The following is a 22,695-nucleotide window of genomic DNA, read 5'->3' as shown; positions in this document are numbered from 1 at the left end:
GTCCGTCTCTCTCAAAATTCAATGTAATTAGTGGCACCTGAGGGAATGGGGCCAGTGTTTATGCTTTCAGTTAAGGAATCCTTAACTGATGAATTTGGCTTCTTTAAGCATAATTTTTTCAGTCTGTGCTAGATTGTCTGGAGAGGGAGGGGAAACTGACTTCATAACCTTTCTGTACTGTTGAATTATAGCTTGGCAGGACTGACTAAGGAATTTTATTGATTGGTTTCTACAGACGGTTACATATTTACTGATGGCGAGGGATTTCAAATAAAAACAGCATTTATATTTCAGTACCTTAAGTGTTGTAAACTGCCCATTTGTCTTTCATGTGCAATATTATGTTAATATAAACGTACGAAGCAGGAGCAGGCCACTCAGTGCGTCGAGCCTGCTCCACCAGTCAACAAGATCATGGCTGATCTGATTGTAACCTCAACACATTCCTGCCTACCCCCAATAACCTTTCCCCCCCACCTTGCTGATCAAGAATCTATCTATTTCTGCCTTAAAAAGATTTGAAAACACTGCTTCCACTACCTTTTGAGGTAGAGAATTCCAAAGACACACGACCCTCAGAAAAAATTTCTCCTCATCTGTCTTAAATGGGCGATCCCTTATTTTTAAACAGTTGCCCGTAGTTCTAGATTCTCCCACAAGGGGAAGCATCCTTTCCATATCCATCCAATCACGACCCATAGAATCTTATGTTTCAATCAAGTCATCTCTTACTCTTCTAAACTCCAGCGGATACAAGCCTAGCCTGTCCAATCTTTCCTCATAAGATAGCCCACCCATTCCAAGTATTAGTCCAGTTTTATTTTTTATTTTTTTATTTATTTAGAGATACAGCACTGAAACAGGCCCTTTGGCCCACCGAGTCTGTGCCGACCAACGACCACCCGGTTATACTAACCCTGCAGTAATCCCATATTCCCTATCACCTCCCTACACTAGGGGCAATTTACAACGGCCAATTTACCTATCACCTGCAAGTCTTTTGGATGTGGGAGGAAACCGGAGCACCCAGCGAAAACCCACACAGACACTGAGAACTTGCAAACTCCGCATAGGCAGTACCCAGAATCGAACCTGGGTCCCTGGAGCTGTGAGGCTGCGGTGCTAACCACTGCGCCAGTGTGCCGTTCTCTGAACTGTTTCCAATGAATTTACATCCTTCCTTACATAAGGAGACCAATTTTATACACAGTATTCCAGATGTGGTCTCACCAATGCTCTGTATAACTGAAGTATAACCTCCCTACTTTTATATTCAATTCCCCTTGCAATAAACAATAACATTCTATTAGCTTTCCTAATTACCTGCTGTACCTGCATACTAACCTTTTGCGATTCGTGCACTAGAACGCCCAGATCTCTCCACATCTGAGATCTGCAATCTCTCACCATTTAGATAATATGCTTTTTTATTCTTGCTACCCAAAATGGACAATTTCACATTTTTTCGCATTATACTCCATTTGCCAGATCTTTGCCCACTCACTTAACCTATCTATATCCTTTTGTAGCCTCCTTGTATCCTCTTCACAACTTACTTTCCTACCTATGTTTGTGTCATCAGCAAATTTAGCAACCATACCTTCGGTCCCTTCATCTAAGTCATTTATATAAATTGTAAAAAGTTGAGGCCCCAACACTGATCCCTGTGGCACACCACTCATTACATCTTGCCAACCAGAAAATGACCCATTTGTGCCCCCACTCTGTTTCCTGTTAGCTAGCCAATCTTCTATCCATGCCAAAATGTTACCCCCTACACCATGAGCTTTTATTTTCCACAATAACCTTTGTGGCACCTTAGCAAATACCTTCTGGAAATCTAAGAACAGTACATTCACAGTGCATGTTACTTCTTCAAAGAACTCCAATAAATTGGTTAAACAGGATTTCCCTTTCACAAAACCATGTTGACTCTGCCTGATTACCTTGAATTTTTCTAAGTGCCCTATTATAACACCTTTAATAATAGCTTCTAACATTTTCCCTATGACAGATGTTAAGCTAACTGTCCTGTGGTTTCCTGCTTTCTGTCTCCCTCTCTTTTTTGAATAAAGGAGTTACATTGACTATTTTGCAATCTGATGGAGCCTTCTCGAATCTAGGGAATTTTGAAAAATTAAAACCAACGCATCAACTATCTCACTAGCCACTTCATTTAAGACCCTAGAATGAAGTCCATCAGGTCTTGTTGGCCTGCAGTTTCAACAATTTCCTCAGTACTTCTTCCCTGGTGATTGTCATTTTCTTAGGTTCCTCCCTCCCTTCCATTTCCTGATTTACAGCTATTTCCTGGGATATTACTTGTATGACATCACCTCTATGGTGAAGACCGATGCAAGATACCTGTTGAATTCATCTGCCATCTCCTTATTTTCCCATATTAATTCCCCAGACTCAGTTTCTATAGGACCAATGCTCACTTTGTTAACTTTATTTCGTTTTTAAATATCTCTTTATTTCTAGCCAGCTTTCTCTTGTATTCTAATTTTTCCCTCCTTAATCTTTTATTCTTTGCTGCTTTTTATATTCTGTCCAGTCTTCTGACCTGCCACCCATTTTTCTGCATTTTTTAAAAAGATTTTTTTAAAGTGTGATACTATCTTTAACTTTTTTAGTTAACCATGGATGGTGGGTCCTCCACTTGGAGCTCTTCCTTCTCGTTGGAATGTATCAGTTCTTTGTATTCTGAAATATCCCCTTAAATGTCTGCCATTGCATCTCTATTGACCTATCCCTTAACCTACTTTGCCAGTTCATTTTTGCTAGCTCTGTTTTCATGTCCTCATAATTGCCCTTATTTAAGTTTAAATTAGTAATGTTAGACCCACTCTTCTCTCCCTCAAACTGAATGTAAATTCAATCATATGATCACTGCTGCCTTGGGGCGCCTTCACTATGAGGTCATGAATTAATCGTATCTCGTTGCCTGCTCTCTGTTTGTTTGGCTCCAGAATGTGCTGGTGATCAGTGGCAAATGAAGCTTAATATGGACAAGTGCATATTCAGAATGAAAATTGGAGGTGTATACTCAAGAATGGGATGGAGCTTGCCAGAAGGGAAGTAAAAGGGAACCTAGGGATGCTCACCATGTCTAAACAGCTTGAGGTGACAATAAACAAAGCAAATATAATGTGAATCACATTAGCAAATTGGTTAAATTAAAATCCTCAAAGTTAGGCCAAGCCTGAAGCATTGCATAGCGTTCTGGTTACTGCAACCTGCAGGTCCTAGAGATAATGCAGAGGAAAGCCTCCTTCTAGGTGTTAGAGCGAAACACTATGAATAGCAATGTAATGGTAGGGCTCTTCAGTTTGTAAAGAAACATACATGTTATGTATTATAATTGAAGTAGGAAAATTAAACCTGAAACTATACTTTGAGATGGACCAGCCAGGTGGACTGCAGTGGTCTGTTCTGATCGTGCATTGTTTTATGTTAAAATGATATGCCAGGATAGAAGATCAAGCAGCTGTAGCTTCAGGTTTGTGAGGAGCACAGTTCGGGATAATGAACAGGTTACCAGGAAGAGAAGGCAGGACATTAGATTGAGTCAGCAAATGACCAGATGCTGTATCGGGAAGAAAGTAGGTTGGTAACCTGGAAAAACAAACTCTAGGAGCTTATCTAAAACTATTACTTAAACTGCTACACAAGATAGTAAAATATTTATTTTGATATGTTTTGAAGGGTTTGATTTGCTATCTCTTTCTTGTAGAGAGAAAATATTTTTCCTAATTAAACTTCTCTTTAGGCTCTTGCATCCTGGGCCTACAGCAGGTGGTGAGAGAACCAACAAGAGGGCAAACCTACTTGAACTCATCACAAATCTACCTGTTGCAGATGCATCTGTCCATGATAGTATTGGTGGGAGTGACCACCGCACAGTCCTTTGGGAGACAAGGTTCCGTCTTCATGCTGAGAACACCCTCCATGTGTGACACTACCACTGTACTAAATATGATAGACTCAGAACAGATCTAACAGCTCAAAACTGAACATCCATGAGGCATTGTAGGCCATCAGCAGCAGCAGAATTGTATTCAGCCACAATCTGTTACCTCATGGCCCTGCATATCCCTCACTGTACCATTACCATCAAGCCAGGCGACCAACTCTGGTTCAATAAGGAGTGTAGCATTCCAGGAGCAGCACCAGGCATACCTAAAAATGAGGTGCCAACCTGGTGGAGTTGCAACAGGTCTACATGCTGCTAAGCAGTACGCTATAGACAAGAGTTAAATGATCCCAAAACCAATAGATCAGATCAAAGCTTTGCAGTCCTATCACGTCCAGTCATGAATAGTGGTGGACAATTAAACAACTAACTGGAGGAGGAGGCTGCAAAATCACCATCTTCTAAATGATGGGCGAGCCCAGCATATTAGTGTAGTAGGCAAGACTGAAGCATTTGCAACCATCTTCATCCACTCGGCACTTCTGGCTGATCCATCTTGACCTCCTCCTACAGTCACCACCATCATAGATGTCAGTCTTCAGACAATTCGATTCACTCTGTGATATCAAGGAACAGCTGAAGCACTGGGTAAGCAAAGGCTTTGGGCCCTGACAACATCCCAACTGTAGTATTGAAGACTTGTACTCCAGAACTAGCTGTGCCCCAGCCAAGCTGTTCAGTACAGCTACCTGCCAATGTGGAAAATTGCCCAGATATGTCCTGTGTACAAAAAGCAGGACAAATCAAGTCTGGCCAATTACGGCCCCATCAATCTACTCTCAATCATCAGCAAAATGATGGAATGTGTCATTGGCACTGCTACCAAGCAACACTTAGCAACAATCTGCTGACTGATACTCAGTTTGGGTTCCGCCAGGGCCACTCTGCTCCAAACATCATTACAGCCTTGGTCCAAACATGGACAAGAGAGCTGAATTCAAGAGGTGAGGTGAGTTTGATCACCCCTCACATGAAGGCAGCATTTGACAAAGTGTGGCTTTCAAGGAGCCCTAGGAAAATTGAAGTCACTGTCAATTGGGGAAAACTCTTCACTGATTGGAGTCATACCTTGCACAAAGGAAGATGGTTGTGGTTGTTGGAGGCCAATTATCTCAACTCCAGGACATCGCTGCAGGAGTTCCTGGGGGTAGTGTCCTTGGCCCAACCATCTTCAGCTGCTTAATCAATGACCTTCCCTTCAACATGAGATCAGAAGTGAGGATGTTCGTTGATGATTGAACAGTGTTCAGTACCATTTATGACTCCTCATATACTGAAGCAGTCGGTGCCCAGATGCAGCAAGACCCGGACAACATTCAGGCTTGGGCTGATAAGTGGCAAGAGACATTCATGCCGCACATGTGCCGGGCAATGGTCATCTCCAACAAGAGAGAATCTAATCATCTCGCCATGACATTCAACAGCATTGCCATCACTGAATTCCCCTCCATCAACATCCTGAGGCCTACCATTGACCAGAAACTGAACTGGACCAGCCATATAAATACTGTAGCTCAAGAGCAGGTCAGAGGCTGGGAATTCTGCCACGCGAAACTCTCTTCCTGACTTTCCAAAGCCTGCCCAAGTCAGGGGTGTGATTGAATACTGTTCACTTTCCTGGATGAGTGCAACTCCAACAACATTCAAGAAGCTCAACACCATCCAGGACAAAACAGCCCACTTGATCACCCCATTAACCACCTTAAACATTCACTCCTTCCACCACCAATGCACAGTGACAGCAGTGTGTACCATCTACAAGATGCACTGCAGAAACTTGCCAAGGCTCCTTTGCCAACACCTTCCAAATTCATGACCTCTACTATCTAGAAGGACAAGGGCAGCAGATGCACGGGAACACCATCACCTGCAAGTTGCACACCATCCAGCCTTGGAATTATATCGCCATTTCTTCACTGTCACTGTCAAAATCTTGTAACTACCTCCTTAACAGCATTGTGGGGAAATGTCCGACCAAGTGCTTGAATTCTTTACAATATGATCCCAAGTTCTAGGACATTGAAACTAATAAAATGTGATTTCCTCTTCTGAGGCTCTCCTACATTAGCACAGAACTGTTGTCATGTTTAACTGTTGTACTTCCTCCTATATTTGGGAACGTGGGACAATCCTTGGTTCCACATCTGCTACCAGGGGTTTGCTGAACATTCTGTAGACAATATTATTCTGCTTTCCTGGAGCTTGCTCTTGATTTTTAATGTTGTATTTACTGTTGAAACATAAATCTATACATTCTTCAGTTCAGTAATGTTTGTGTTTTGCTTTTGTGCTAGGATTATTTAGAATTTGAGTTACATACTTGTGCCTTTAGTTTTATTTACAGGACCCATTAATCAATGATTTTTGTCATCCTATCATCTTCTTTGACCCATTCTCTTCTCATTTCCCTGTCCCAACAAAACTACTGGTGTCTCACAGATCACCACTTAACAATTACCAGGTTAGTTATGTTTGCTCATTGAGAGGAATTTTGAAAGTGGATAGTAGTCCAACACTGCTGTTGTATTGTGAAAATAAACCTTGAATTCTCTTACTCAGTGACTAGAGATAATCTGTATTTATATAGTGCCCCTCACCTTATGGAAGTACTTTGCAATAAGAGCAGTGGTATACAGTTGGTACTGACCCATGGGGAAAGGGGATTGAAGAGGAGCATTTGTGTCGGGTCTCAGCTTTCTGTCCATTTCCCTTGCCTCTTGTTGCAATTTTTGGTTATACATTTATGTCAGCATTTACATTTGGGCAATATTGACACAGCAATTTACAATCAGTTTTGCTGTGGTAACAGTCATGATATTGCAGGCTCTGGCCACAAGGAGGCTCACTTGAGCAAGCCTTGGAGTGTCTCTCCTCCACTGCCGTCTTAATAATGGGGGGTGGGGGGTGGTGGAGAGGAAGATATGTATTTGTGAAATAACTGCAGACAGTGCCACAGGCAGTCTTTTTCATTATATGCATGTTTCATTGTATGCACATCAGGGAACAGTGTAGTGGTTATGTTACTGAACTAATTATTCACAGACCCACATTAACAATGCAGAGACCTGAGTTCAAGTCCCAACCCAACAGCTGGGGAATTTAAATTCAATTAATTAAGTAAATATGGAATAAAAATGAAAAGTAAAAACCAATCTGGTTCACTAATGTCCTTTTAGGGAAGGAAATCTGCTAATCTTTCCCAGTCTGGCCTGTACATGAGCTCAGAGCCACAGCAATGTGGTTCAGTCTTAACCACCCTATGAAATGGCCCAGCAAACCACACGGTTGTATTCGAGAAGGTGGCTCACCACCACCTACTCAAGGCCTTGCCAGCAATGTCCAAATCCAGTAAATGAATGAAGAAAAAATAATTAGCATCTGAAAGACAAAAACAAATTAATATTTTAGGTGCCATCCTTTAGCAAAACTAAAAGATGCTCTATTTTAGTTGGGTTAGAAGAAGAGAGTGGGGAAAGAATTAATTAATATTACAGTCACAGCAAAAGTTCATGGGTTTAATGACTTGCAAGTTGAATAGAAAACTATTAGGCCATGAATAGGTGGATCCCATGGTTTGGCATCACTTTGGAACCTGGGATACGGCAATGTGCGGAGGAAGGAGTGAATGTGAGGAAGAATTTGTAGAAGGTTCCAATAAATCACTGCACGGAAGTGTTTTGCAACTGGTTCTTGGAAAATTTTGAAGTCAGAGTTTTCAAACTATAAATCACATGTATAAACAAACCCGAATAAATACATTGAGGTATTATTTGCACTTTCCATAAGGATGCTAGGGTGTAGAAATGGGGGAGGATGCATCCTCCAGTGCAAATTTGGAAAGAAATTTCTTAAGACTCCCCCCAGATACAGTGAAGCAAGCTGGTTTATTTGGTACTTGAACATAAATTGGCTGGATAACTAAAGCTTTATGTAAATTATTTTAAAATTCTAAATGTACCAACAAAATAAAGGCCAAATACTCGAATCATCCATGTGCTGGTATTTTCTTGCAATCTTTCATTCTGAAGTTTGAAAAATAAAATCAAAATAGTGACTTTAAAAAGAGTTCTAACATTCATTCTTCAGCTTGTTTTGAAACAATTTTGAAAAACACACAGATATTGTTAACAGGCAAAGGAAAAAAAACGTTTCCAGTTGTTGCAGTGAATAAATCAGACATTCCAGGAAATCCTGCACATTAAATTTCTGATATCCATTAGGCACAGTTAATTGTTAGTCTTTGCCAACAGGTGGATTGAAGGTGACATTCTCATAGCTCGGGTACCATATGTAAAAATGATATTGTGGGTATTCAAAGAATCAACAGGCTATTTTATAGGTAAACTTAATTCGTACTGTGTGAAGTCTCATCTCTATATCTTTTTATTAAACCTTTATTTTGAGACTGTATATTTGAGAAAAAGGGCAGTGAAAAGATATTGTAAAAATTCTGTGGTTAGGTTCAGTTTGTTTGTTTTCCTTGATACCTTTTATCTTGGCTGGCTAGTCACTTGAATACAGTTAAGTGAATAATTGTGCATTGGAAAGAACAATTTCAGAGTTGGCCAAGGTATTGAGTCTCGGCCTATTTTCCTTTTGCTGTCAGACCACTTAACACTCCCTTCCCTCCTAACTTTCCCTCTTTTTTTCCTCTCGCCTCACTCATTCACCCCCATGGGAATTTGATTTTTGGCAGTCCCCATAAAGGCTATTGCATCATGCCATGCAATATACTATAATATGGGATACTATCTTAACACAAGAAATGCTGGAACCACTCAGCAGGTCTGGCAGCATCTGTGGAAAGAGAAGCAGAGTTAACGTTTTGGGTCATTGACCCTTCTTCGGAACTGGGATACCATATTCTCTGGCTCAATGTGAGCAGCGCCACAAGAGATGTAGTACGGAATGGTAGCATATTGGTTTTAGTGAACTTGTAATCCAGAGGTCTGGAATAATTCTCTGGAGGCATGAGTTCACCATGGTAGGGGAAATTTAAATTCAACTGATTAAGTAAATCTAGAGTAAAAAGCTAGTCTCAGTAATGGTGACCATGAATGACTAAATTGTCGTAAAAAACAATCTGGTTATCTAATGTCCTTTTAGGGAAGGAAATCTGCCATTCTTACCTGTTCTTGGCCGATATGTGACTCCAAGCTACAGCAATGTAGTGACTCTAGCAGGCCACTCAATTGTATCAACTGCCATAGTGGATGTACCTACACCACAAGGGCTGCAGCAACTCAAGAAGGTGGCTCACCACCACCTTCTCAAGGGCAATAAATGCTAGCATTCCTACCAGCAATACCCACCTCCCACGTATGAATAAAAAGGAATAGTATAGCTGTATGCACTTCCTGTGCATTCCACTTTTTTGCTGCAACTGATAGGCTCGTGTTTCCATACTTATGAGAGCAATAAACATAACTGAAAATGAGCAGTGAGGAAAAACTGACTCCCAAATTTTGAAAATCCTTTCGTCTGCCATTTTACTAAATTCAAATTTCCAGTGCTGAAAATGAAGTTGGTAACAAACCGATGCAAAAAACATTGAACATTACCTCTGGTATCCCCAAGGATTTATCCTTGGCCCTCTTCTATTTCTCCTCTACATGCTGCCCCTTGGCGACATCATCCGAAAGCACGGCTTTAGTTTTCATTTGTATGCTGACGACACTCAGCTCTACCTCGCCACACTTCTCTCTACTCCTCCACTGTTACTAAATTATCAGACTACTTATCCAACATCCAGTACTGGATGAGCAGAAATGTCCTCCAATTAAATATTGGGAAGACTAAAGCCATTGTTTTCGGTCCCTGCTGCAAATTCCGTTCCCTAGCTACCAACTCCATTCTTCTCCCTGGCAATGGTCTGAGATTAAGCCAGTCTGTTCGCAAACCTGGTGTCATATCTGACCCCGAGATGAGCTTCCCATTTCATTCGTGTCATCACTAAGATCACCTATTTCCACCCCAAATAACATCGCCCAACTCAGTTTGTTGTAGCTCAGCTGCTGAAACTCTCCTTGATGTCAAAGTTACCTCTAGACTTAACTATTCCAATTCACTCCTGGCTGGTCTCCCACATTCTACCTTTCATAAATTTGAAGTAATCCAACACTCTGCTGCCTGTGTCCTAACTCGCACTAAGTCTCATTCTATCACCCCTGTGCTCGCTGACCTACATTGGCTCCCAGTGAAGTAACGTATTGCTTTTAAAATTCTCATCCTTGTTTTCAAATCTCTCCGTGGCCTCACCGCTCCCTATCTCTGTAATCTCCTCCAGCCCCACAACACTCCCAGATATAGGCAGTCCTCTTAATTCTGGCCTCTTGTGCATCCCTGACTTTAATTGCTTCACCATTGGTGGCTGCACCTTCAGTTGCCTGGGCCCCAAGCTTTGGAATACCCTCCCTACACCCCTCCACCCCACTTTCCTCCTTTTAAGACACTCTTTAAAACCTATCTCTTTGACCAGGCTTTTGGTTATCTGAACTAATATCTCCTTTTGTGGCTCGGTGTCATACTTTGTTTTATAATGCTTCTGTAAAGCATCTAAGTTACCTCTAGACTTAACTATTCCAATTCACTCCTGGTTGGTCTCCCACATTAATTACGTTAAAGGCGCTATATAAATACAAGTCGTTGCACAACAATTTATTTTAAACTTATCTATAAAATTACTTTGTGTCTGCGTACCTTTCACTTGGGCTTTATCCCCTCCTAATAAGGCTGGGGTTGGAGTTTATATCGTTCCCAGAGGCGCCAGTTTGGCAGCTGAAGTAAACACCTATCTGTGTCACAGTCTAAGTTAGTGAACAACTCTGCATGGGATATTCTTCAGGCTATTCTAATTGAATTTTTGATTAAATGTATTCTAACCAATTTGGAGCATGAACTTTAGAATGTTTTTGAGGTAAAGTTTGAGGAAAACTGGTTCCTTGTACTTGCTTTTTTAACCAGGGAGCCAGAAGCTGGCTGAGACTCAAGGGATGATAGAAAATGCCCTTTTTCTTATACTGTAGATTTGAAAACAATAATTGTTTGCACACAGATTTATTTATGCAGCTTGTGTTGGCTAGTTAACTAGTTGCAGTGGATAAAGAAAACACTATTTTTCAGGAAGCAATTAAATAGCACATTTCACCATTCTGGGCAGAACTTTTATATATTTCCTACTAAATTCTCACTAGAGATGTGCACCCCTTCCCACTTGCATTCCCCAGCTTTACCAACCTTACTTCAGAGGGAGAAATAGAAAAGAGATGTTTACAGCACCTGCCTTTCTTATACCAAGAATTCGAAATGCAATTGTTCCTTTCACTGCAAGTGTTTATCTCTTTTTTTTTATTGCCACCAACCGCTTCAAAACCCCAGCATTCATTCTCAATCTCTTTCTATACCCTGCAAAAGAGAGTATCCATTGCAGAACTATGATATATATAAACATGCTTTATTGTCCCAGAAAATGTTGTCACACTTGTCACCAGGGATCTAATTTCATATTTGTACTACAGCAACAAATCACAACTGATGAGCTATAAAGAATGTACCAAGTTGTAGGCAGCAATGAAAAACACAAATCAAGTTCAAAAAATGCAAATCAAAAATGGGTAAACAACAGTTGCTAATAAACCAAAGCAAAGTCAGTCAAATCACTGAAAATATTTTTTGAAAATTCCTTTGACGCTTACCGGAAATAAGGTTAAATATTATTTGCAGGATGATTAAACTACCTATATACAGCTTTCAACAGGCACGTTGGTGTTTGCGTGATTTACCTGCTATAAACGGACAGTAAAACCAATCACTGATTCATGATATAAAATCTGATCTTTTCTTTTCTTTTGGGCCTCCTTATCTCGAGAGACAATGGATACGCGCCTGGAGGTGGTCAGTGGTTTGTGAAGCAGCGCCTGGAGTGGCTATAAAGGCCAATTCTGGAGTGACAGGCTCTTCCACAGGTGCTGCAGAGAAATTTGTTTGTCGGGGCTGTTGCACAGTTGGCTCTCCCCTTGTGCCTCTGTCTTTTTTCCTGCCAACTACTAAGTCTCTTCGACTCGCCACAATTTAGCCCTGTCTTTAAATCTGATCAGTGCCTCAAATTTGAGACCAACAGCAGAACATATACAGTTAAAACATAAAACACTAATGTATTCACCTTCCTGCATCCTATTTTGACGAGATCAAATAATTTCAGGATATGTGCTCCCATCTACAAGTAGTGTATCTAGTGCTTTTTAAGACACTTTAATCCCTGTGACCAAACTCCCAATTTAACTGAACAGTTTATCACAGAAATCCCTAGGGCATAAAAAATGAATGTTGCACATATATAGAGGGGTGTTGTGAAGTGGTGTGTAGACTGGTGAATACAGGGGATTAACAAGGTGCAAATAATTTGTTGAACTGCTTGAACAAGTCAATGTGCTTAATACATTTAGGCAGTGCCTTTGTAATTCACTCCTTTGGTATCAACAAATGGTTAGTGCTGCCTTTCCGATTATAAGCAGCTGCTTGTGATAAGCGGTGGAAACTGTTAATAGCATTTTTATGTTGGAATTCCATCAGACAATGTCTTCCTTTAGGCCTGTTCATATTAGTCTGTGCAGATTCCAAGGCATATTGCCAGCTGAAGAAACTAAACAGTGATTCATGCTTCCAAAGTCTAGAAGACAGATTACAGTTGATTACAGAATACAGAACACCCATTCACACAACTTGCCAGAGTTTAATGCTTGTATGCTCTGCTCCCTGTGAAACTACTTTTATCACATGGACAGCAATGCTTTAAGAAGGGGGCTCACCACCACCTTCTCAAGTGCAATTAGGGATGGGTAATAAATACTGGTCTTGCTAGTACCACCCATATCCCATGAGCAAATTTTTTAAACCATTAAATATTTAACTTCTGCATTAAATTTTGTTTTTTTAATTCCGTTTTCAGTTTTTGATTGAGGGGTTCTGGTAAAGGTTTTCTACAACAGCATGGTCCACAATGTTTGTGGGGCAAACAGTTTGAGATCTCATCTCCAATGTGTTAGGTTTTGCAAGACCTCTTTGTTTGGAAGACAAATAGCAATATGTTTTGCGAGACGCATTGATCCTGCCCTGCTAATTATCTGGTGCATGTAGAAATGCCATTCTTTCGTGAGTGAAGTCTGTACAGAGCTTCCATTAGTCTAATCAAGCTGAGCTGTGAAGACGGCATTGACTGTTTCAGCAGCAATGGGATGATATGGACAGGCTTTGTTGCTAAGGGGAAAGTTGGCAGTCCTGGTGATGGACTGGATGCAATGAAATGAATATGTACTTTTTTTATCTAATCTCTTGAATTACGCAGCAAGTTTGGCTGGAGGAAGCAGATTGAGACATGAAATAATGTTGGAATAATAATCAAAATGTGTAGGCCTGAGAAATGTGGATATCTTCAGCATGAAGGGAAAAGAATCCTGTTGCTTGGCAACAAGCCTGGGGGAATTGTAGAGTGCTGTTTAGTATTCTAATAATTTAAACCTCACAACATCACCAGGTTTACTTTCTCACTGGCCTTGATGAAGTCACTTGTTTTCCATCCTTATTGGTTTGATGTCTACAAATGTTATTGGGTTCATTAATTGATTGGAAAAAAATGACCAGATTTATTTTTCATTTGAGTCCTGCCTCTAAAGTGGACTTCAAAAGATGAATAGAGTATGTTATTAGGTGGACTGTTCATAAATTAAGTAAAGATAAAACAACAGACTGGAACAAGAGAAAATTGGAATTGTTACAGCCACGTGGTGTGACGTGGGTATTTCTCACTGTTCAACGCCCTACCTGACCACAGCAAGCGTATTTGTATTCGAGTTTAGTCCCTTGGTGTTTTATCTTTCAAATAACCAGACAGCAGCAAGTTTTCTTGTAGCTTTTAGAAACAGAAAGTCAATTGTCTGTTGATCAATATGCCTTATCCCGAAATAGTCATAACGTCATTCACTTATGCATTTACTTGTACACAACACACATGAAGAAACAGAGAAGAGGAAGAGGTAGGTGGGTTTTAGTGGGGGAAGAAGGCTTACGATAAACCTTTGAATTCTCTTGAGATTCAAGTTATAGATAGTTGCTGGCCTGAGACGATTGTAGATTCCTTTCTTCATTTGAAGGTTCTGTTGAAGATGGTGGATAACGTTCATCTCTCATTTGTATAATGTAGATGTTGGATCTTTTCAGCAGGACATGTACTTTCTGGCTTGCTGGAATGCCAGCTGTTACAAGTAACCTCTCGATGTCATTCTTTGTTTTAAGGCAAAACTCTGTCACCTTTCGCCTACTGTTCGGAGACGCTCTGGCTTCTGCCCCATGGTGATCGCACAATGGCCCAGTACGTGGCTACTTCACACCACCTCTGTTTTAGAAGCCGGCATTCAATTCTGGAATGATTTTAGGATAGGTATAAGCTGGGTTTCATTAGCCCTTTTTCGCTTTGAAGATTTGTCCTTTGTCTTTGTCAGACAGTTTGGATACACAAAAGGCTATTCCCCTTTTTCTTCAGTGGCCATTTTGGACCATTGTTCACTTTAAAAAAAAAAAAAAAAATGTTTCATTTTTTTTAAAGACAAAGTTTTTTTTTTCCCCATACTCTTCGTAGTTGGTCAGTGAATGTTGTATTATTGCACTTCTGATGTGCGTGACAGGATGAAGGAAGCGTTTGAAATTTTTTGTTTAAAATTGTTTTAATATTTTGTTTATAACAGTTGTAACAGTACTGTATATGATATTTAAGTGCCTTTTATTAATGTAGGTCTATGTAAAATTCTTGCATCCAGCATTCAACCGTCAGGTTTCTAAATTTTTTTTTTAAAGCGCGAAAACGCAGCATTCTAATTTGACCTCTCCATTAAGGCAGGTGCTAGAATTTCTAAACAGCTGCCGATTGACAGAGACAACACTCACCAGTCAGCTTAATTCATAACATCTTTGATCACTTTCCCACAAGTGCGTAGCTGAAGAGTGACTCTAATGAAACAGGTCAGATTAAACACAGCAACTGTAGCTGCTATCACAATTGTCCTTAACCTCAAATTGCACTTGTCCAATGACAACTAGTATTAACTAATTTACGAAATAAAAATTCTAAGCAGTCTGTATAATATATTGAACATCTCGTGTCTATAAGCGTACACTTCCCATAAGTGTCACACTTTTCCTGTCATCTTGTTGATTGGCTCAAAGTAAAAGAATAGCAAATCAAAACTGATATGTTGCAGCTCACCACTACCTTATCAAGGGCGATTAAAGATAAGCAACAAATAAGAACATAACTAGGAGCAGGAGTAGGCAATTCAGCCCCTCGAGCCTGCTCCGCCATTCAATACGATCATGGCTGATCTCATCTCTGCCTCAATTCCACTTTCCTGCCCGTTCTCCATAACCCTTCAACCCATTACTAATTAAAAATCTGTCTATCTCCTCAAATTTACTCAATGTCCCAGCATCCACCACACTCTGGGATAGTGAATTCCACAGACTCCTGACCCTTTGAGAGAAGTAATTTCTCCTCTTCTCTGTTTTAAATCTGCTACCCCTTATCCTAAAATTATGACCTCTCGTTCTCGATTGCCCCACCAGAGGAAGCATCCTTTCTATGTCTACTTTGTCAATCCCCTTAATCATGTATACCTCAATTAGATCTCCTCTCATTCTTCTACACTCCAGAGTAAAGGCCTAAACTGCTCAATCTCTCTTCATAAGACAAACCCCTCATCTCTGGAATCAATCTGGTGAACCTCCTCTGAACTGCCTCCAATATAGCTCCATCCCTCCTCAAGTAAGGGGACCAAAACTGTACGCAATACTCCAGGTGCAGTCTCACTAATGCCTTGTACAGTTGCAGCCATGCCAGTGATGCCCACGTCCCACGAACAAAAATATTTTACAAGTACAAATTAGAATTGAGGAAAACAGCGAGCATGCTGATTAATCATAAGAAAATGCCAGTAAAGAATCGAGAAAGTAAATGAATCCAAATAATCAAACTTTTTTTTTGTTTTCCCCTCAGCCTGACCGGTATGGGCTAGAGGGATTCTAAAAATAAAAATGAAAAGTATATAATTCACATTAACATGATGACTAAACGCCCATGCAAAGTTGTCATTTATATGTTTCAGTAACTTCATGAATGCTCCCTTTGAAAGATCCAGGCTTCAAGCTGACATTTGACCAATCGCTATCGTCACACTTTTAACTTCAGGGTAATGTGTTGGTTTGATGTGCTGAAATTCTTATCCTGCATCAGTAGGATTTTGTAAAAGCAAGACTCAGCTGACAACAGGAAAGGATTTTTGAGCTCTTGCCAACTTTTTAAAAACCATTTGCAAAATGATTTTTTTGCACATGATTCCTTATAGAATAAAATTAAATTTTTGTTTAGTTGAGGCAGCATTAATCTGACAAGTGGACCATTGAGCACTAATTTTTAAAGCGCAATTAACTATGCTGATACAGTATTAGCATGGACTGACTTTAAAAACTGGCCTCAGCCCATGAACCAACCTGACACTGAGTACTGTTGGACTCTGGATTGTACCTATCTTCCCTCTGCTCCCAAAGCCTGAACCACTATAACCTACATCCCTGCCCCATCCCATTCCTTCCACTCCATGTACATACTCCTGGGCTTTCCCCCACCCGCATTTCTGACATGTTATAAGGTGTACTATGCTTCCCCTCCATTCCAAATAGTTCCAGTGCTCTTCTGCCTCCCAGGCCATAGTGCTGACAGCTTGTTTTCTCCCCTTTGTCCCATCGGTACCTCATATTCTGCTGCCTGAGCCTGTTGCCTGATGGTTACTGAAAACCCTTGCTGCCCCTCACACGTACCCAGACATCATCCATCCCCCACCATGTGCATGCGCACGCACGCACACACACAACACCCCCCCACCCCCTCCCTTTGCAGGCACCAGCACTAATGTTATTCATTGAGATTCCATCTCTTGCATTGCTTCCAGGTGCCACCTCCCCAACTGCTTGCAGACCCCAGGAGTCCTCCACTAAACTGAACCCCACCAGATTTGTACCCCTATGTTACCAAACTGTTGATTTTTTCCCCCTCTACAATGCTACTATAACCACTCCTGTTAATCCAACTGAAGTCTCATAAAACTTCTAAAATTCCACAAGCCCCCTTACCACCATGACTAAATACTACCTACAATCTCCTACATGTTTTCTTCCATTTTCAGGTTATTAAAAATGAAGTACATAGAACAAGGAAAATGGAATAATTGATAAAGGCCACTAATGTTTTTCATAGAAAAATAGCCGCTTGTAGAATTTGATCCAATTTTAATTGAAAAGTGTAAAACTATTTTCAATTTAAAATAAATACTGAATTTGACCATCTGCGTGACCTGATATCCCCGCATGACCTAACATCCCTTTTGTTATAAATCTGGATAGTCTCTGACACACCATGACCAGTGCTATTGGGGATGTGTTAGTTTTAAATAAAAGTGCAACATGTTGACTACAATTTTGTCCTTTCCCAGCCTTTTTCTTTGCTGTAATAATCTTTGTTTCCATGTGAGTTGAAAACTTATTTAAAATAGCTTGCTCCAGGATATTGAAATTTCTCTCGAGGCATCAACTGTCTAAGGACTAAAACTTCACAGTGCTTTGGAGGTGTGGTGTTTGCTAATCAAAAGCATTTTCTTTAATCAGGCCAGTGAATGTTACAAATGACTCCTGCGTAGAGGTGATTGAAGCGTTTGGCTATGGTGTAATTGTACTTTGTGCTGGCAAATTGCAAAGTAGAATTGATGGTAGAAATGGAGAAAGGAACTCGTGAACTTCTTATCTTCTCAGCTGGAGGAAATTGTATTGAAAAATGGTTTCTGAGGGGGAGGGAATTGGTTTTAAAAATGTTAAATGAATAAAAGCTGGATATGCTTGTCCAGCAGATTTTTGAAGGGTATTCGGTGTGGGCAATTCTATTTTATTAATGGTAGCACCAAAAGTGTCTCTTTTCCACCAATGATCTTACTGTTTTGAGCACTTAGCGATGCTTTTAAGTGTGGAATCACAAACATTAAAACATACCTGTGGTTTATCAGGTGCTACTTTTGGAAAATGAAAGCAAATAAATTAGTGCCAAAGTCACGAATACAGAAGCTAAATACTGCATATGCTGGAAATCTGAAATAAAAATAGAAAAAGCTGGCAATGCTCAGCAGGTCTGGCAGTATCTGTGGAGCGTGTCATGCTAGGCCCCCACCTGCCAAGAACGAGGCACATTAATTTTGTCATGAACATTGATTTTAAACTGTTACTGGAGTGAAGAAAGGACTTGTTAAACAGATCAGCCGTGGCTGGAAAAGACATTTGCAAATTAATAGTGTTTGGAAGGACAAAGCAGCCATTCAACCCACAATGGACTTTTGATCACCAGACGTTGAAGATGGGGGAGCTCGCATTCCAGGTTGACTGCTAAGATGGCCGAATACACAAACGGACATAGTCAAACCAGCTAGTCACGTGGCTAAACTGCTGGGCAACCTGAGTTTTTTGAATTTGTACAAACAGTTTGGGCAGAAAGCTGTTTGCTCCTGGACTGAGATGTCTCTCCTGTCTGCTCCCATCTCTTTCTCACAAGCCTCTGAATCCACTGAAGACACATGAACACCAAGAGAGAAAAGTCTCCTACAGCGAACAAGGTTTAAGAAGAATACTGGGCCCCAACGAAAAGCAAGATCTACCTACAATCAAGGACTCTACAGTGAGCTTGAAGAACCATAACAAAAACTCTTCAGATATTGCCTCTTTATTTTTCTTCTCTTTTCTGTATCTATTTGCATGTATGTATCACGTATGCATACTAGCGTGGGTGCGCGCCGTGTATCCGTAGGTATTAACCGAATAGAGTTTAATAAATTTCAATTTTTCTTCTATAAACCTAAGGAAGCCTTTTTGTGCTGGTTTCTTTGCCTTATAATTGGAAAGCGGTGAACAAGGATTCACTCAAGGGGCAGCTAAAAAAAACACCGTGGGTTTGAAATTAAACCCGTTACAGTAAGACCAGGTGAAGGCTGAAAGGGAACCCTAGACCTCTTTCCCACCTGGTCATAATAAGAGGGGAAGAGTTAAAAGGTCATTGACTTGAAATGTTATCAGAATTGGGAAAAGGTCGAGCTGCAGTAGGCTTTAAGTAAGTGAAAGGGGAGAGGGTAAGACAAAAGGAATGTCTGTGATAGGGTGGAAAGCAAGAAAGATTAAATGACAAAAGGGTTCATGGTACAAGGGCAGTTAAACAAAAGATGTATCTAGAGGAGGTGTGAATGGCAGAATCATGAGCAGCTGTTATCCGAAAGCAGTTTTAAAAAATGAAAAACGAGAAAAACAAAACCAGCAAAGAAAGAGGAAATACAGTGGGGGCAGAGGTTACGACCTGAAATTGTTGAGCTCAGTGAGTCCGGAAGGCTGTCAAGTGCCTAATCGAAAGATGAGATGATGTTCCTCAAGGTTATGTTGAGCTTCATTGGAAGCTGCAGGAGGCTGAGGACTGAGTGGGAGCAAGGTGGAGAATTAAAATTACAGGTGACCGGTTGCTCGGCCATGCTTGCAGACAGAATGAAGGTGTTCTACAAAGTGGCCACCCAATCTGCATTTGGTCTCCCCAGTATAGAGGAAACCGCATTGTGAGCAACAAATACAGTGTACTAAATTGAAAGTAGTCCAAGTAAATTGCTGTTTCATCTGGAAGGAGTGTTTGGGGCCTTGGATAGTAGAAAATGCTTGCAACAAAAGATGCCAAGGAGGGGTTGATAAAATTTTCTAGTTCAGGGCAACAGCTGGAAACAGCACAAATATAGTCATCACTGTACTGAAAAAAGAGGTTGGTGGGGGAGAATCCTGAGTAGGACTCACAAAGAATGTTCCACATATCCCACAAAAAGGTAGGCATAGTTTGGACCCATGTGGGTTCCCATAGTAACACCTTTTATTTGGAGAAAGTGAATGGAGTTAAAGGAGAAGTTGTTTAATGTGCAAACAAGTTCCGCCAGGTGGAGGAGGGTGGTGGTGGATGGAGACTGGGCCTCCATTCAAGGAAGGAGCAGAGAGCCCTCAGACTTCCCTGGTGGGGTTGGAGGAATTGGATGTCCATGGTGAAAAGGAGACTTTTGGGGCCAAGAAACTGGAAACTGTTGAATTGACTGAGGACATCGGAAGAGTCATTTATTTATTTATTTTATTTAGAGATACAGCACTGAAACAGGCCCTTCGGCCCACCGAGTCTGTGCCGACCATCAACCACCCATTTATACTAATCCTACACTAATCCCATATTCCTACCACATCCCCACCTGTCCCTATATTTCCCTACCACCTACCTATACTAGGGGCAATTTATAATGGCCAATTTACCTATCAACCTGCAAGTCTTTTGGTGGTGGGAGGAAACCGGAGCACCCGGCGAAAACCCACGCAGACACGGAGAACTTGCAAACTCCACACAGGCAGTACCCAGAATTGAACTCTGGTCGCTGGAGCTGTGAGGCTGCGGTGCTAACCACTGTGCCGCCCAGGTCTAGGTGGGAAGAGACTGGACAAAGGGAGAAAAAAATAGTCGAGAAAGGAAGAAATCAGTTCAGTGGGGCAGGAACGGGTTGAAACGATGGGTATGCCAGGGTAGAACTGTTTACGGTCTTGGGAAGAAGGTAGAAACTGGTTGTTTGGGTTGGGGAGCTGAGGTTGTGGGCAGTGGAGGGAAGATCTTGAGAGGAGATGAGGCCAGTGACAGACTTGGTAGCTTGATATTCAGTGGTGGGGAAGGTAGGAGGAAGTATCGGAGAATTGACATTTGGCCTCTGCTAGGTAACGGTCGGTACACCAAACCACAGTAGCACCACCCTAATCAAGTTTCATAATGTTGGGGTTGGACCTGAAAGAATGAGTGCTACAAGTTCAGAGTGATTTAGGATAGTGTGAGTGAGGGGAGCAGAGAAATTGAGAAGCCCACTGTCATGGCTGCATTTCTTAATGAAAAGATCTAATGGGGATAAGAGACCTGAAGGAGGGGTCCAGGTGGAGGGAGAACTCTGAAGATAGAAAAATACTGTACAAAAGTCACTTTTTATGCCAGTCATAATGGATCATTACAATGGCGTGTCTGTAAATTGCTATATGATTTATATTATGTTTCAGTTGTAAGGTAGTGAGAAGACCTGGTGAATGTGTACACAGACCTGATGTCTTAGCTTATTCTACTAATGAATATTCGTTATAGAAGATTATAGTAACGTAAGTGGGATAGTGTGCAAAATGATCTGAAGTTCAGAACCTTAACCCACAAACTCACTTGAAGAGCTTGCCTTATTGACCAGTGTAAAAATATTTTGCAGAAGTGAGTTACTGAGCTCCCTTTCTTGATCTATGGTGGGATCTCGCATTAGAACATAAAGTTTTGGACCTAAAATCAAGAATTCCAGGATTCTGGATTTAGCAAGATGGCTAGTTAATTTAAAAAGTCCATCATTTGCTGTCAAGGTAACAATGAGGCGAATAACGCTGGCTGTTGTTTACGCACAAATGCAGCAGCAATTTCAGGTGAGGGCAGATGCGAGGTTAACTGTGGAAGTTCAAAAGTTGCGTCCGATTTGTGCCACTATGCCGTTGGCCTCAAAAAAAAAAAAAAAAAATGGCATTGCACTGTGTAGCTCACTATTCTAATGCATTGAGCAATGTGAAGTTGCTGTGTTTGTGCGGTAAATACAAACTAAACTCGCCACAAATAGTGAAGTCTTATCCATTTCAGTCTCCTACTATTAACAACATGGTGTTACTGCCAGTCAACCCCTCTGGTCCTGAAAATTAACTATTTGAAATGGGAGAGTCTGTAATTCTGGTTGTAATAGTTGAAGATTTTAAATATGTAAGTTTTTAATCTTTTTCTCTCTCTTAATCCAATCTTTCTTTTGTGTTCCTTTATCTGTTCCTGATTATACATTATATTCAACCATTATAGCAGGCATTTCCTTCTCTGTTCTTGTGCTGTTAATTTCACAGTACTTCAATCTGGTTAAGAAGATACACCTTTGGTGCCCTGTTCATTCGGGTCCCAGATGGCCAGTTTCTCTCTCGCTTTCTCTCTCTCTGCTATCAGCTCATACTTCAAGCAACTTGCCACACAATTTTTGTTTTAAAACCTGAATGTGCAAAACCATGTATAACTAATGGCAGACATCCTTGGATGCCCTGGCACAGCAAATTGTGGCGCAGTATCTCATTAAAGCTGTTTTGAGACTGTGCTTGAGACATGGTGTTGGTAGTGAAAGAGAAGCTTTAATCTGTGTCTGGCCATAATGCCGATATCAAATGGAAATGGGTGTCTCAACACACAAGCCTTCAAGGATTTAAAAATAAATCTATTTCTGCTCCATGTTATCTAGCTGTTTTCAATAATTTTATTCATTACAATATGGTATGGCAGCAGTACATTAGTTTAACTTCAATTTTTTTTTTTAACCTGGTAATAGGTGAGGCGAACATATTCACATGGTACATACAGGGCTGGCCCAATGCGACAGATCAGCTTGGTAGGAGCTGTGGATGAAGAAGTGGGGGACTACTTTCCAGAGTTCCTTGACAGACTGGAAGAATCTCCTTTTTTAAAAGTAAGTATTTTTAGACTTTGGCGGTTATACATATTGTCCATTTAATATTGTTCCAAGCTTTTA

The 22,695-nt window shown here is 40.8% G+C and overlaps 1 protein-coding gene across 1 annotated transcript in view; it reads left to right on the top strand.

Annotated features, from left to right (window-relative positions):
- The window catches only part of LOC137384775 (lysine-specific demethylase RSBN1L-like), a 69,492-nt gene that overhangs the window by 25,648 nt on the left and 21,149 nt on the right, over nt 1–22,695 (top strand). The window contains exon 3 of the mRNA XM_068059229.1: nt 22,495–22,632. Coding sequence (XP_067915330.1) covers nt 22,495–22,632 — 138 coding nt within the window. The remainder of the gene's footprint in view (nt 1–22,494; nt 22,633–22,695) is intronic.

Source organism: Heterodontus francisci, chromosome 27 (genome assembly GCF_036365525.1).
Source record: "Heterodontus francisci isolate sHetFra1 chromosome 27, sHetFra1.hap1, whole genome shotgun sequence".
NCBI lineage: Eukaryota > Metazoa > Chordata > Chondrichthyes > Heterodontiformes > Heterodontidae > Heterodontus > Heterodontus francisci.
This window is presented reverse-complemented; position numbering and strand designations above follow the sequence as displayed.